The following is a 17459-nucleotide window of genomic DNA, read 5'->3' on the forward strand; positions in this document are numbered from 1 at the left end:
AAGAATATTACAATACACTATAAAAATAATATTACAATACACTATATAAAGAATATTACAATACACTATAAAAAGAATATTACAATACACTATATAAAGAATATTACAATACACTATATAAAGAATATTACAATACACTATATAAAGAATATTACAATACACTATAAAAAGAATATTACAATACACTATATAAAGAATATTACAATACACTATATAAAGAATATTACAATACACTATATAAAGAATATTACAATACACTATATAAAGAATATTACAATACACTATAAAAATAATATTACAATACACTATATAAAGAATATTACAATACACTATATAAAGAATATTACAATACACTATAAAAATAATATTACAATACACTATATAAAGAATATTACAATACACTATATAAAGAATATTACAATACACTATATAAAGAATATTACAATACACTATAAAAAGAATATTACAATACACTATATAAAGAATATTACAATACACTATAAAAAGAATATTACAATACACTATATAAAGAATATTACAATACACTATATAAAGAATATTACAATACACTATATAAAGAATATTACAATACACTATAAAAAGAATATTACAATACACTATATAAAGAATATTACAATACACTATATAAAGAATATTACAATACACTATATAAAGAATATTACAATACACTATATAAAGAATATTACAATACACTATAAAAATAATATTACAATACACTATATAAAGAATATTACAATACACTATATAAAGAATATTACAATACACTATATAAAGAATATTACAATACACTATAAAAAGAATATTACAATACACTATATAAAGAATATTACAATACACTATATAAAGAATATTACAATACACTATATAAAGAATATTACAATACACTATATAAAGAATATTACAATACACTATATAAAGAATATTACAATACACTATATAAAGAATATTACAATACACTATATAAAGAATATTACAATACACTATATAAAGAATATTACAATACACTATAAAATAATATTACAATACACTATATAAAGAATATTACAATACACTATATAAAGAATATTACAATACACTATATAAAGAATATTACAATACACTATAAAAAGAATATTACAATACACTATATAAAGAATATTACAATACACTATATAAAGAATATTACAATACACTATAAAAATAATATTACAATACACTATATAAAGAATATTACAATACACTATAAAAATAATATTACAATACACTATATAAAGAATATTACAATACACTATATAAAGAATATTACAATACACTATACAAATAATATTACAATACACTATATAAAGAATATTACAATACACTATAAAAATAATATTACAATACACTATATAAAGAATATTACAATACACTATATAAAGAATATTACAATACACTATAAAAATAATATTACAATACACTATATAAAGAATATTACAATACACTATAAAAAGAATATTACAATACACTATAAAAATAATATTACAATACACTATATAAAGAATATTACAATACACTATATAAAGAATATTACAATACACTATAAAATAATATTACAATACACTATATAAAGAATATTACAATACACTATATAAAGAATATTACAATACACTATATAAAGAATATTACAATACACTATATAAAGAATATTACAATACACTATAAAAATAATATTACAATACACTATAAAAATAATATTACAATACACTATAAAAATAATATTTCAATACACTATATAAAGAATATTACAATACACTATATAAAGAATATTACAATACACTATAAAAAATAATATTACAATACACTATAAAAATAATATTACAATACACTATATAAAGAATATTACAATACACTATATAAAGAATATTACAATACACTATAAAAAGAATATTACAATACACTATATAAAGAATATTACAATACACTATATAAAGAATATTACAATACACTATAAAAATAATATTACAATACACTATATAAAGAATATTACAATACACTATATAAAGAATATTACAATACACTATAAAAATAATATTACAATACACTATATAAAGAATATTACAATACACTATAAAAATAATATTACAATACACTATATAAAGAATATTACAATACACTATATAAAGAATATTACAATACACTATAAAAATAATATTACAATACACTATATAAAGAATATTACAATACACTATAAAAAGAATATTACAATACACTATAAAAATAATATTACAATACACTATATAAAGAATATTACAATACACTATATAAAGAATATTACAATACACTATAAAAATAATATTACAATACACTATATAAAGAATATTACAATACACTATATAAAGAATATTACAATACACTATATAAAGAATATTACAATACACTATATAAAGAATATTACAATACACTATATAAAGAATATTACAATACACTATATAAAGAATATTACAATACACTATATAAAGAATATTACAATACACTATAAAAATAATATTACAATACACTATATAAAGAATATTACAATACACTAAAAATAATATTACACTATATAAAGAATATTACAATACACTATATAAAGAATATTACAATACACTATATAAAGAATATTACAATACACTATATAAAGAATATTACAATACACTATAAAAAGAATATTACAATACACTATATAAAGAATATTACAATACACTATATAAAGAATATTACAATACACTATATAAAGAATATTACCATACACTATATAAAGAATATTACAATACACTATATAAAGAATATTACAATACACTATATAAAGAATATTACAATACACTATATAAAGAATATTACAATACACTATATAAAGAATATTACAATACACTATATAAAGAATATTACAATACACAATATAAAGAATATTACAATACACTATATAAAGAATATTACAATACACAATATAAATAATATTACAATACACTATAAATATAAACATACCCTACAACTAATATACATATACAATAACATACTATATACATTAGCAAAGCAAGTTACAACATTTTGTTTTTAAATAAAAAATAATTGAGTTAGTAAATGTGCAAGATTATCACAGGAGTTAAAACAGAATAGAGTCTGGTTGAGACAGAAACTATAAAGCTGAGCGTTGTCTGTTAGAGGTGTTGTAGAAGGTAATGAGTCATAATTAGTGTCCCGTTAATGCATTAAAGTAATATTTAAATGCTTGTAGTCCTGTATTTCCAGAGAGAAAACCTCCATTCTCTTGTAAAATACCTTGATAGTAGGCTACTATACATTTACTAAGTAAAGGTAATACTAATGTAATAAGCTATTACCTAAACCCCTTTGGGAGAATGCTCTACTCTCCTGGATCAGGACCGGTCTGGATGCATTCATTGTCTTGCTCAACGACACTTCAACAGGTCGGATGAAACTAGTCCGCATCAAAAGGTCTTTAATTGAACGACCTGTTGCTTACAAACATCCTGCCTTTCTTTTTATCCAGCTGGAGTCTTCGAGCTGTCAGTCTGCTGCAAAAACACAGAGTCAAGGTGTGGCTGTTTAGTGCATCCTCCTCCTCCTCTTCCTCCAGCCGCCATGGTGGACTTCCTGGCGGAGAACAACCTGTGTGGCCAGGCCGTCCTCAGGATAGTTTCTAGAGGGAATGCCATCATTGCAGAGCTCCTGCGCCTCTCCGACTTCATCCCTGCAGTTTTCCGGCTCAAGGACAAGAGCGACCAGCAGAAATATGGAGACATCATTTGTGACTTCAGCTACTTTAAGGTTTGGATTTGATCAGGGCAGGCACTCTAAGACTAGGTTAGTCATAGTCTCACCCTTTGGGCCAAAGCTTAACATACAAGAGCTGAAGTGACAGCCTGATTGCATGCACATTTAGACTTGAGGAAACTAGTCACATGTTCGTTGTGATTTAGTCAATATGCTAGTGGCTATTTATTTAGTTTTTTCCTACAGTTCAGGACATACATTTTTTTTTCAGCTCTGTGCATGACTTATAAAAATAGTTGCTTGCTTATTGGAACAGCTGTTCGACCGTGTCGCCTCATAAAGACACGAGTATCGATTGCACTTGTTGCCTCTTCTCCAGGGTCCGGAGTATTACGACGGGAAGCTGGAAGCCAAACCTGAGCTTCAAGACCTGGATGAAGAGTTTAGAGAGAACAACATTGAGATTCTGTCGAGGTTCTATCTGGCTTTTGAGAGCGTCCACAAATATATAGTGGATCTTAACAGGTAAGGCAGCGCTGGGCTATTCAGGGCTTCAGTTCACATTCAGTTCAGTCAATTTAAGAGTAAAAGTTCTTCATTTCTTATTGAAATAAACAACAAAAACACAGTCCCTGACCTTGATTCATCCTCCCTCCCCGTTGTTCATCCCTTTTTAAATCACAAAACATGATGAAGACTATATTAAAGATGTTATTACATTATATTCTCCCCTCTTCAGATATCTGGATGACCTACATGAGGGTGTTTATATCCAGCAGACTCTGGAGACGGTGCTCCTAAATGAGGATGGGAAACAGCTTCTAGTGAGTCTCACCAAATGCAAATTCATTTTGTAACATTACAGGAACAAGCGAACATGACATCTTCTAAATATTCTGTTTGTGATGAATTCAGTTGATTGTGTGTGTTTTGTTTTCAGTGTGAAGCTCTCTACCTTTATGGAGTTATGTTGCTGGTTATTGACCAAAAGATTGAAGGGGAGGTCAGAGAGAGGATGCTTGTGTCCTACTATAGATACAGGTGCGCTTGTTGTGACTCACACACACACACACACACATACACACACACACACACACATATTCACATCGTTGTCTCGCTGACTCACACGCTCAATGTGCTCAGTTCACCTGTTAGCCGGTGAGCTCGCTCACAGCAAAGTTGAGTCATTTAACGTGACTCATACGTGTATTCGCTTAAAATATTGACAGAGTGAACGTTGTAGTTGGTGCACCTGATCTCTTTCTATCTCTCTCTTTCTGCCTCAGTTGAAATATCACCTCTTTCTGTCAATATGCATGAAATGGGATAAAAATGTGGATGCACTTATTTTGTCTTCACTCCTACCGCAGTGTTTTTTCAGACGTTATTTAACATCAAACTGTTAGTTTCTATATAAATATAAAGCCAACATGTTCACATTTGAATGACATTCGTCAAATCTCATAGTCTATTACATTAACCTCAATGCCAGGTGTGCAGAAGATACACACAGACGCTTGTTGAATTTAACATTTTAGTCCATTGTGGCACAATTATTCAATAATAAAATGATGCTTTACCAGCGATAATAGGAAATAACATGCACCTTTTGTCCTCACTTGCCTCAGTCTTTAATTTGTCTCTTGTTGTTTTATCGTTTTCTTCAGTGCTGCTCGTTCATCGGCCGACTCCAACCTGGATGACATCTGCAAGCTCCTGCGCAGCACCGGCTACTCCAGCCAGCCCGGAGCCAAACGGCCAGCCAACTACCCAGAGAGCTACTTCCACAGGGTTCCCATCAGCACCACTTTCATCAGCATGGTCATCGGGAGGCTGCGCTCCGACGACATTTACAACCAAGTGAGAAACATCTGGTCGATCATCATTCAACACAGTTACAACTTGAGTGGGGATAGATTGTGTCAAATCCCATTTCCCTTCCTGTCCGTCAGGTGTCTGCGTACCCGCTGCCGGAGCATCGTAGCACAGCGCTGGCCAACCAGGCGGCCATGCTGTATGTCTGCCTCTACTTCAGCCCCTCCATACTGCACACCCAGCAGGCCAAGATGAGGGAGATAGTGGACAAGTACTTCCCCGACAACTGGGTGAGACGATTGTTGTGTGGTAGGATGATTCACCTGTAGGCTCCATCTGCACCAGTCATGTCATGCCAGTAGATTAGAGAACCTGATGAAGCTTTCTGTCTTGCTTTGTCTTGTTGTTTTTTTGTGCATGTTGTACTGACGTGTTTGTGTTGTGTGTCTGCAGGTCATCAGTATCTACATGGGGATCACAGTGAACCTGGTGGAGGCCTGGGAACCGTACAAAGCCGCCAAGATTGCTCTCAACTACACCCTTGACTCTGCTAACATCAAAGAGCAGGTATTTAAAAAATTGGATTAGCCTCAATGTCACACAGTCTTCAGCTTTGCTAATTTACAGTCCTTCAGTGTTGCAGCTGATTGTATGCAGGTGCTGATAACTGCGTCCACAGAATTAGAAAGTCATCCAATGTGACTGTGCTGAATATAAATTGAAGCACGAGGGATTTTAATCAAATCAGTGACTTTAGAAAGGCATTTTTAAACTTGTCTTGAAAAGTTTGTTAAAAGATGGTGAATGAATATGAGCTCAGAGAACTCTGCTCTCATAGCAGGAGGAGGCAACCGAATAATCCGTGTTCAGTGTGTCATCTGCAGACATCGCCATGCGTCCTAAAGGCCACTTGTGGGAGTGAATGAATGATTTATTGATCGTCCAAGATGAGAGATACTTTGAACCATATCTCCCCTGTGTGTGTTTAGGCCACTCGATATGCAGCTAGCATGGAGAGCCTGAGGCCTCAGGTGCAGCAGCTGCTGAAAGAAGGTTTCCTCCGGGAGGAGATCATTCTGGACAACATTCCCAAACTGCTCAACTGTCTGAGAGACTGCAACGTGGCTATCCGCTGGCTGATGCTGCACTCCGCAGAGTCAGGTGAGGATATTTGTCCTTTAGGACCACAGTGTAGCTTGCAGAAGAATATAAAATGTCTCTTGTGGAAAGTTCATAGAGCACATTGCTCCAGACTTTACCTTCGTACAAATGATGTTAAAAATAAAAATAGGTCTTTTAATTTACAGTTTACTGAAATGAGTTATTTCCTTCCAGCCTATGATCCAAACAACAAGCGACTGCGTCAGATCAAAGATCAAGTTCTCAACGACTCCAAGTACAACCCCAAGATCCTGTTCCAGCTGCTGCTGGACACGGCTCAGTTTGAGTTCACACTCAAAGAGGTGAGAGTCTCTCTTCAATGCTGGGCAGTGTGAAAGATGGCAGGGACAACATGGAAAAACAACACTGAGTTAAGAGCAAATTGTCATTAATATGGAAGATGTTAAACAAAGGAGGATGGACTCGGGGTTGCTAAAGGCACAGTGAGTCCGATTTTACTAAAAACAAATGTATAAACTGACACAAAAATAATCCCTCAGTCATCATTTATGACCCACTAGAAGTGGCCTGTTTTCTCTCTTTTCTTTTTATCGTGCTGCATTCGGGACGTTTCTGGGCATCAACCTCTATAAAAACGTAGTGACCAGATCGGACACAGCGTTGACACCAAACAAATATAGCGAGGCGAAACGCCAAGCGGACAAAGCTCGTTCCAAAACGAGAGTGAATCTGAGGTTCGCTTTCACCCGCTGGCGAGCTCTAGAGCTGCAACGATGAATTGAATAATCAATTAATTGTCAACTGTTAAATTAATCGCCAACTATTTTGATAATAGTTGGCGAGTCTAAACTCCAGCTTCTTAAATGTGAATACTTTCTGGTTTCTTTCCTCCTCTACGACAGTAAACTGAATATCTTTGAGTTGTGGACAAAACAAGACATTTGAGGTCATCTCGGGCTTTGGGAAACACTGATCGACAACTAATCGATTAATCGACATACTAATATTCAACAGATCAATCTACAGTGAAACTAAGCGTTAGTTGCAGCCCTGGCGAGCGCCGTAACCCCCGATGAGCCGGGGAGGAGCCGTAACCCCCGATGAGCCGGGGAGGAGCCGTAACCCCCGATGAGCCGGGGAGGAGCAGCCAACTTTGAATGATGTGTTTACAAACCGTGACCGACAAATCCTCCTCAATGTGCCTTCAAGCTGCTGTCAAACATACTGAAAGTGAAAGAGTGAAATTAATGCCAGAATAATTCCAGTAATCCCGCCAACTGTGTTCCTCGTTAGGTGCGTCCGCTCTGTTGTCTATTAGCGCAGACGGCATATGGCTAGCTCGTCTATCGTTAGGAGAGGACACAAATTTAATGTTCTCATTACACATCTCATCTGGCTAATCCCTCCACATCCACTCGGCGTCTGTGCTTGTCCCTCTTCCAGATGTTCAAGCAGATGCTGTCGGAGAAGCAGATCAAATGGGAGAGCTTTAAGAAGGAGGGATCGGAGAGGATGACCGAGCTGGCCGAAGTCTTCTCTGGCGTCAAACCTCTCACCAGGGTGGAGAAAAACGGTGAGTTTAGGATGGAGAAGGTGAAAGGGTTACACACACAGCGAAGAAGTGCTACTGACTAAAGGAACCTCAGCCGTGCAGCGGTTCATGCTCTGAATGTCGTGGATCATTTCAATGTTGGAACACAAATACTTAAATGAGTTTAAACTGTTCAGAGAAAAATGTTGAGGCAGGAAAACATACATCGAGGACACACATGCAGAGAGAGGAGGATTACATTTATATCAGTCATACTTCTGTTACTGCGACTCCAGCTCTGGTAGACACATTCCTCTTAACCACCACTTGTGAAAGACACTTTGATAACGTTCTTTCTCCACCTGTGTTCCTCCTCACAGAGAACTTGCAGGCCTGGTTCAGAGAAATCTCAAAGCAGATCGAGTCTCTGAACTACGAGGACTCCACAGCTGCTGGGAGGAAGACCGTCCAGCTCATACAGGCTCTCGTTGAGGTGAGCGAGATGAAGACGCTTTCCATTTTCACATTAAACTGTAACATTACATTTCGTTGCAGTTTTTTAACCTCATAACTTGAATTTGATAACATTATTTGAATAATTTTGCACTATTTTGCAGAGTTAGTTTGAATGCCTTAGCTTCATGTATATAGCTAAGAAGTATGACTTCCCCATCTTAGTCCATTAGTCGACTAATCTGTCCTTTCGGTCGTAGTCGACTGAGATTTATTTAATCAAGTAATCCATTACTCGACAACATCGTATCAAGTGTTAGTCAACTAAGAAGTTTCTTTGGTCGAGGACAGGGCTGGGCGATATGGAGAAAATCAAATATCACGATATTTGTGCCCACTAACCTGGATATTGCGACGGACGGTATTGTCGGGTTGACCGTTGCTTTTACAAAGTATTTCCACATGAGATCTTTGATAAATATTTATCAGTAATGTGGACAGCTATATATATATATATATATTGCCCAGTCCTAGTCTAGGACAGCCCTGCTAATAAGAGAATCAAATAACAATATATGCAAACGGTAGCAGAACAAATGCACAAAATGAACTGCTTATGAAATGCATATAAATAGAGACCCATCAGAATACATAATAGAAGTGTCCTGTTGGCTCAGTGGATTGTAATGCCCTCATTTCTCCTGTCTGTGCTGCCGCAGTCTATTGTTAAATGAGAAATGGAACAAATATAACATGTTTATTTATACCTCCATTGATAAGTGTTTACACAGTCAGCTGGTCCGTCTTCTGAGCAGCACCAAATGATCCTGATGAGCCACAAATTGAATGAATTATGTTTTTAAATAAACACAGAGAAAATCAAACTAGCAGACGGGGGCCTCCGAGCCTCGGATCCAGATGTGTGATTCTGCTGTTTGTTTGTTTGGTCTTCAGGTCCAGGAGTTCCACCAGCTGGAGTCGAACCTGCAGGTCTGTCAGTTCCTGGCCGACACCAGGAAGTTCCTGCACCAAATGATCCGCACCATCAATATCAAAGAAGAAGTCCTCATCACTATGCAGATAGTTGGAGACCTGTCCTACGCGTGGCAGATCATTGACAGGTACTGAACTGAGGAACATTAAAGCAACGCAGAAGTACTGTTAAAGAAGGATACGGTGAAGCGAACATGAATAAACCAAAAATGAATCTTTTATAATGCCGTGGCTTCAGTTAACAGATATATATTATATATATATATATATATATATATCGTATTAGAAACTCATTATCTGGCTTATTTTGTACTTTCACATTATTTTCTGTTAGAAGCTCTTCATGGAGATAATAGATAGTAACTTTCACGTTGTCAGCCAAAGACAGCGAGACAGTCTGCTTACCTTTTTATATAAACCATCAAACAGACCACAGTGCTGCAGTTGTTTTGACTTTTATTTAACTCGGTTGTGTCTAGTTTTTGTCTGAACAGCAGAATTCACCTTATGTTTTATTCTGCAGCTTCACATTAATTATGCAGGAGAGCATCAGAGTCAACCCGTGCATGGTCACCAAACTGAGAGCTACGTTTCTGAAGGTGAGGATGATGAGCGTACGCTCACACCAAGACAAAAGAATAACAATAAAAAAACATTATTCCCATAACTTCTCCTTGATTTGGAGATTTGCTTCCTGCGATGTTTAAAGATTTATTTTGTGTGTGTGTGTGTGTGTGTGTGTGTGTGTGTGCGCGTGTGTGTGAGCAGCTGGCGTCTGCATTGGATCTTCCGTTGCTTCGGATCAACCAGGCCAACAGCGCCGACCTGCTGAGCGTTTCACAGTTCTACTCTGGAGAGCTGGTGGCTTACGTCAGAAAGGTGCCGTATCTTAGCTGTCACCTTGCTATGATCTGACAAAGGCAGCTCCTGCAGAGAAAGTTTTCCAGCCGAGAGGACGTCACTCTTTGACATTTCCTGTGACACTCACAAATGAACATGGATTCAAAATGGTTTCACAACTTTAACAAACGAGCTCTGCATGCTGTAAATCATAGTTCAGTAGCGCGGTAACACCTGCAGCCATGACTAATGTTCCTACAACCATCTGTTTGGCACATTTAGCTACTTATCTTAAGATGCTACCTTCTGGCTTTATCAGCCACATGCCATGTTGCCAGGAGGATTTGCTCCTTCTAGCTGTACACATGATTTTTCATCTGCAGCATCGTGCACCATCTGCTTTTGAAGACTAATAGACTCTTCTGTCTTAACAAAAAAGACTAAAGACTAAAAGCCCCCTCAAAGGTATAAAGTATTAGCTTCATGTCGGTACTCAGTGTGGGTCTTTTCTCTTCTTGTTTCCAGGTGCTGCAGATCATCCCAGAGAGCATGTTCACCTCTCTGGCCAAAATCATCAAGCTTCAGATCCACGACATCATGGAGGTGCCCACGCGGCTCGACAAGGACAAGCTGAAGGACTACTCCCAGCTCGGGGCTCGCTACGAAGTAAAACAACTGTTCACTTCACAATGTGCATGAAGCTCCTGGAGTGTTGGTCACAATGTCATTGAAGGAATGAAAACAAATCCTCAGATATTAGATAGAAAGAGAGGCCTCAACATGGCCCACTTCTATTTATGCAAATTGATGTAGAATATTCTCAGCTTATCATAATACTTTGACATTGGGGTGATTTAATTGAAGGTTAAGTAGATTCATTCTGTCATCTGTGTGCCTTAACATCCTTCTGCTTCATGTGATCACAGGTGGCTAAACTCACCCATGACATCTCCATTTTCACTGAGGGGATCCTGATGATGAAGACCACTCTGGTTGGGATCATCAAGGTAGATGATGATGTGATAAAGTTATTTGGACTTTTAGCATGATGCTAGAATATTAAAACACTTTTGCTTTTGTTCCGACGTGCAGGCAGGGATACGGTGTCTACATAAGCCACAGTGCAGTTAGAGGAGTATTGGGTTTTACTTTATTAACACTGTGATGCTTCAGGTGGATCCGAAGCAGCTTCTGGAGGACGGCATCAGGAAGGAGCTGGTGAAGAGGGTCGCTTATGCTCTGCACAAAGGATTGATCTTCAACCCCAGGGCTAAGGTCAGACTTCAGATCAGCTCTGTGTTGATCACTGAATATCTTTATGTTCATATTTTACAGTGCATTATCATGTTTGTGACATAGAACTGGAGTTCTAGTTCCTCCAGGACAAAAACAATGAACAATTTACATTTACAGGTTTCGTTCAGAATACAACTTAGAACATCTTTTAACTGGCTGATTATAATGTATTAAAATAACTATGACCTAATGTCCGTGTCCTCTTGAACTGTGAGAATCAAGAATAACAAAGAATCCTCTACCCTCTCAGCCTAGTGAGTTGATGCCCAAGCTGAAGGACATGGGGGCCACCATGGACGGCTTCTACAGGTCGTTTGAGTACATCCAGGACTACGTCAGCATTTACGGCCTGAAGATCTGGCAGGAGGAGGTGTCCCGTATCATCAACTACAACGTGGAACAGGAATGCAACAGCTTCCTCCGGACCAAGGTCAGACTCAACACAGTAGCTTTACACGGCTTCTGAGCACATCCCCGACTATAGTGCACCGACATCAGTTCCCCCCTCTGTAATCAATAAGAAATGCTCTGGTTGTTTGTCTATTCGTCAGTAACGGGAGCTGATTGATCGGTTCTTTCCTTACTTCCAATCAGATCCAGGACTGGCAGAGTGTGCATCAGTCCACTCACATTCCCATCCCAAAGTTTCCCTCTGTGGACGAGTCGGCCACTTTCATCGGCCGTCTCTGCAGAGAGATCCTCCGGATCACTGATCCCAAGTACGTCTCCTCCAATATAACAGTGAAGCTGCTTTGGTCACACATGTATCTGTATCTGTAGATGCTGAATCTTTAAGTGTCCATCAGCTCCCTGACACACATCGGTCCTTTCTACAGGGTAACGTGCTACTTCGACCAGATGAACACCTGGTACGACCTGAGGAGCCACCAGGAGGTCACCAACAACAGGCTGTTCTCTGAGATCCAGAACACGCTGGGCACATTTGGCCTCAACGGACTGGACCGCCTGCTCTGCTTCATGATTGTCAAGGAGCTTCAGGTAATTAGCGTACATAATAAAGGTCTCAGGCTGTGTGACAGCACTACCAAAAGGCTCTTCTTGGTGACAAAAAATGAATGAATCCAGGTCTGTAAGGGCTTTTATGGTATCTTCAATGCACATAGTATGCACCTGTTTCTCCCATCAGAACTTCCTGATGTTGATCCAGAGGAACATCCTGAAGGACAAAGCTGCGGTGGATGTTTTCAAAGCCATGCTGGGTGCTGTCAACCCAATCCAGGGGATTGTGGGTAGGTATTCATTTAGGGAATCCTACAAACTGACAGGATCTGTTTTACTCCTTGAGAAGAGTCAATTTGAGTTTTTTTGTGCAACAGGTAATGCCAGCAAAGTGTACGCTAGTGCTGTGGCCAAAACCCAGAAGATCTGGGGTGCATACCTGGAGGCCATCATGAAGGTACTGCTGCATGATGTTCTCTAATGGTGTGAATAACTGGAACTTAGATGTTATTGGGATGTTCTTTCTTTGAAGATGAAACATAACCTCATAGTGTGTTTACAGTATTTAATGAACCCCTCCATCCTGTATTTTCATGCCACTCCATCTGCCATCTGCCAGTACCAATAGAGACAGGATGAAGCTGTAAAGATAACGTTTGATTAATAGATGTGTTTGTTGTAGGTTGGTCAGATGCAGATCCTCCGACAGCAGATTGCTAATGAGCTGAACTACTCCTGCAAGTTTGACTCCAAACATCTGGCTGCTGCTCTGGAAAACCTCAACAAGTCAGTCGAGTCTCATCACCACCTCAGAGCACTCAGCACCACCTCTCTGATATCTCTGTAATCGTGTCTCATTATAATTATTATCAGTTTTGAGGGGAAAGTATTGCTTTGTTTCACTTCAGTATCACGGACAGATAATCATACTATAGGTGTTTTATGTTGCTCCAAATGTTGCTTATATTTATGACCTTCAGACTCATGAAACATAATACAAATGTTTAATTATTACAATCTCTTGCCAAGTACTAGTAGTATATTAATGACCTTAAGTTAATGCTCTTGCTGTTTGATTTAAGAAGAATATATGTGATGTTTTCTTTCCTTCACACTCCTTTATTCATGGACCGTACGTGAACTGTTACTGTGCCCTTTGCCAGGTCTCTGCTGGCAGACATTGAAGCTCACTACCAGGATCCGTCCCTGCCCTACCCCAAAGAGGACAACACTCTCCTGTATGACATCACTGCCCACCTGGAGGCTGCTGGCATTCACAACCCACTCAACAAGGTCTGGAGATTATAGGGTGTTGCTTCCCACGCAATGTTATTAATGTTTGACGACTAATAACTGATTTTCAGAAACCGCCACAAACTGAAGCCAGTTTCACTTTATCATCTGCACGCTCGGTCTGTTTTCTGTTCTGTGTGGTTTTGCGTTGCAGAACGCTCTGACCATGTTCCTTCCGTTTCATGTTTCTCACAGATCTACATCACCACAAAGCGTCTGCCTTACTTCCCCATCATCAACTTCCTTTTTATCATTGCTCAGCTGCCTAAACTTCAGTACAACAAAAACCAAGGCAAGTCTGTTTTTCAGTTTACTGCTAGAGGCCTGCAGGGGGAGTGAGTGGAAAGCCCACTGAGAGCCTATCGAGCTGGGCTGCAGGGGGATTTCCGGGGCAGTCTCTCTACCCCGGGGAACTCAGGCTCCTCGGCATCAGAGGGTTGCAAGAGATTAAAGCCACCAGGAACATCACTGAAGCTGCAGAAAAAGCTTCAAGGTGGTTGTGGATGAAGAGGGGGGATCCATGGCGTAGCGTGCTGCTTGGACACAAGCCGGGGACCGATCATCCCCGGTTGGGTCGCCCAGGTGAGGGTGTCTGATGATCAAAGACCTGAAACACCCGATGACCCTGGGTTCATCACTGATGATGTGTCCAAGCCGCACCATCTACATGCAGATGGTGTTTCTTCAAACTAACAGCTTTTATCGTGCTGTGGTTGATGAGTTGTTAAGTTGTCTTAGTGCAACAGGTCAAACCAGTGTGCCCACATGGTTTAACTCCCATTATGGCTGCTCTATCTCCTACAGTTTGAATGTAGTTATTAATGGAGTAGGCTACTTACTCTATTAGCAAACATAGTTTGCATTGTTCTAGACTAGAGGTCTGCAACCTGCGGCTCCGGAGCCACATGGCTCTCTTCAGCTCCTCTCCAGTGGCTCCCTGTGGATTTATAAAAATGGAAATGAATAACTGTTTTTTTGTTTACATTTTTATTTTTATTGATCATTGTTCTAGGTCTATGTTACGACGGTACGACGGAGTATTAGGGCCACATTGAGGAAAAAAAATAAATCGGAGATTTAGAGAATAAAGTCATAATATTTAAAGAATAAAGTCATAATATTACGAGAATAAAGTCATAGTATTATAAAGTAGTCATTGTAAAGTTGTGACTTTATTCTCGTAATGTTCAGATTTTATTGTGTAAATCTCAGATGTGTTTTCCCTCATTGTGGTTCTAATACTCCGTAGTACATTGTCTCTTTGGCCCTCACTGCATTAGACTTATATACTATATACTTAGACTATAAACTGTGTTACCTTCATCACAATGATCACATGTTTTGCGGCTCCAGACAGATTTTTTTTTTATTTATTTTTTGCCTAAAATGATAAAATGGCTCTTTTGATGGTAAAGGTTGCTGACTCCTGTTCTAGGAAATGTAAGAAGCCACTACTTGGACCAGGAAGATTTGAGGATTGTGAGCTCACCAGATTCTTGACGTCTTGTGTTTCCTCAGGAATGACCTGCAGGAAAGCCACGGATCCGGTGGACTGGCCTCCGCTGGTGCTCGGCGTGCTCACCCTGCTCAAGCAGTTCCACTCCAGATACACGCAACAGTTCTTGGCTCTCATTGGTCAGTTCATCCGCTCTATCATGGAGCAGTGCACCAGGTAACAAAACAGACTCCACTACTTTGGAATAAATCTGAATATATGAAATGTTATGACTTTTATGAACTCACGTTTGAGTTTCCATTTGACCCCTTCACAGTCAGAAGATCCCTGACATGCCCTCTGATGTGGTGGGAGCTCTGATGTTCCTGGAAGACTATGTGAAGTACACAAAACTGTCACGCAAGGTAGGACAACGTTGACCTCAGTAATGCTGCTAGTAATGTTGTAAAAATGTGTTAAAGTACAATTTAAATGGACTTTTTGAGGATTCTATCCTCTATATGTTTAGCAACTGTATTGTTATACATTAAGATGTAATACCTTTCAGCTGTAAGAGATGGTTCATCATTCAGCACCATGCTCTGAATGATGTTTTAATTTGTATTCTGTTCTGTGGTATATTAACGTGTATCTTTGTTTTCTCTGTGTTCTTCAGGTGGCCGAAGCCCACGTTCCCAGTTTCATTTTTGATGAGTTCAGAACGATACTGTGAAGATCTGGATGAAGCATTTCATCAGACAATTATGCTTTTGTTGCCATAAACTTTTTTCACTGCAGACATTTTGACTCATCATATTAGGAAAAGCACAGGTGTGTTACTAATCACATTAACGACGGCCTCGTTGTGTTCAGGTGTTCTAGTGAGCTAAGACAGAGAGACAGCGTGCACATCACCAACACCCTGAAACTGAAGCAGCTAGATGGAGTTCAGTCTTCATTAATCATCATGTGTAATGTGTGCTTCATTGTCTACCATGAAAACAGCTGTTGAATTATTTACTTTCACATTTCATTGACCATTAATGTCTTAATGCACTAATAATCATAATCATAATAGAATGTACAGAGATAGACATTTAATACTGCCAACTGTATGTATTATCACTTTGTGCCATTTCCTAATGAAATTCAGTAATAAATATGATTGTTCATATTTATGTTGTTTCTCTTCAGGTGGATCTTTGATCTTTTGGTCAAGGCTTTTATTTTGAAAAACACGAACCAGGAAGTGGGACCTTAGCTTTAGCTGTTAGCCGTTAGCTCGTGTTTTCTTGTGATGTATTTCATCTTTGTTTGTTTTCTTCTTAACAGCATCATTAGAACAACAACCTGACAGATAAACACTCTGATACCTCTACCACATTCTACAGGAGGTCAGATAGAGAACGGATCCGTTCAGCTTCAGGACCAGCAGCTGAGTTAGCTTAGCTTAGCTTAGCTTAGCTTAGCTTAGCTTAGCTCTGTGTCTGTGCTCTCTGTGTCTGTAGTGTCTGTGGTCTCAGAGGATCAACTGGTCTGTCTGTGGGTTGTAGTCTGTAGGTTGTCTGTAGTGTCTGTAGGTTGTCTGTGGGTTGTAGTCTGTAGTGTCTGTAGGTCTGTAGGTAGTCTGTAGTGTCTGTAGGTAGTCTGTAGTGTCTGTAGGTCTGTAGGTAGTCTGTAGTGTCTGTGGTGTCTGTGGTCTCAGAGGATAAAGGAGGACAACAGAGACACTAGTCGTGATGTCTCTGAGTTCTGTCCACGGGACTCTGTCCAGCCTGAAGTCCTTTCAGACAGACATCGGAACCGGGATGGACATAGTGACTGATGTAGCCATGGACCTGGCTGAAGACCAGGGTAACACTACTACTATATATACTCTGATTACTACTATATATACTCTGATTACTGCTATATATACTCTGATTACTGCTATATATACTCTGATTACTGTTATATATACTCTGATTA

The 17459-nt window shown here is 38.3% G+C and overlaps 2 protein-coding genes across 5 annotated transcripts in view; both read left to right on the plus strand.

Annotated features, from left to right (window-relative positions):
• washc5 (WASH complex subunit 5) overlaps nt 1–16965 on the plus strand; it is a 31497-nt gene extending 14532 nt beyond the window's left edge. The window contains exons 2-30 of one of the 4 annotated variants that reach the window (XR_005208950.1): nt 3530–3807; nt 4133–4278; nt 4493–4577; nt 4694–4794; nt 5421–5613; nt 5706–5858; nt 6022–6135; nt 6558–6729; nt 6904–7031; nt 8134–8263; nt 8602–8714; nt 9629–9795; nt 10191–10266; nt 10436–10546; nt 11033–11173; nt 11434–11514; nt 11681–11782; nt 12054–12233; nt 12398–12522; nt 12640–12802; nt 12951–13053; nt 13141–13220; nt 13446–13549; nt 13927–14056; nt 14252–14348; nt 15575–15728; nt 15829–15916; nt 16168–16462; nt 16824–16965. Coding sequence is in view for 2 of the 4 variants with exons in the window: in XM_037785886.1 (XP_037641814.1) it covers nt 3622–3807; nt 4133–4278; nt 4493–4577; nt 4694–4794; nt 5421–5613; nt 5706–5858; nt 6022–6135; nt 6558–6729; nt 6904–7031; nt 8134–8263; nt 8602–8714; nt 9629–9795; nt 10191–10266; nt 10436–10546; nt 11033–11173; nt 11434–11514; nt 11681–11782; nt 12054–12233; nt 12398–12522; nt 12640–12802; nt 12951–13053; nt 13141–13220; nt 13446–13549; nt 13927–14056; nt 14252–14348; nt 15575–15728; nt 15829–15916; nt 16168–16224 (3480 nt within the window). In the remaining 2 variants the exon portion in view is untranslated. Of the gene's footprint in view, nt 1–3529; nt 3808–4132; nt 4279–4492; nt 4578–4693; nt 4795–5420; nt 5614–5705; nt 5859–6021; nt 6136–6557; nt 6730–6903; nt 7032–8133; nt 8264–8601; nt 8715–9628; nt 9796–10190; nt 10267–10435; nt 10547–11032; nt 11174–11433; nt 11515–11680; nt 11783–12053; nt 12234–12397; nt 12523–12639; nt 12803–12950; nt 13054–13140; nt 13221–13445; nt 13550–13926; nt 14057–14251; nt 14349–15574; nt 15729–15828; nt 15917–16167; nt 16668–16823 lie in introns of those variants that run through there. The other 3 variants (XR_005208949.1, XM_037785886.1, XM_037785885.1) reach the window with 3 other exon arrangements.
• A 54-nt stretch (nt 16966–17019) lies between these two features.
• Nucleotides 17020–17459, plus strand: part of nsmce2 (NSE2 (MMS21) homolog, SMC5-SMC6 complex SUMO ligase) — a 6787-nt gene continuing 6347 nt past the window's right edge. Inside the window, 2 exon segments of the mRNA XM_037785893.1 lie at nt 17020–17071; nt 17226–17345. Of these exon segments, the coding sequence (XP_037641821.1) occupies nt 17231–17345 (115 nt within the window). The 5' untranslated portion in view covers nt 17020–17071; nt 17226–17230.

This window comes from Sebastes umbrosus, chromosome 11 (genome assembly GCF_015220745.1).
Source record: "Sebastes umbrosus isolate fSebUmb1 chromosome 11, fSebUmb1.pri, whole genome shotgun sequence".
NCBI classification, from domain to species: Eukaryota; Metazoa; Chordata; class Actinopteri; order Perciformes; family Sebastidae; genus Sebastes; species Sebastes umbrosus.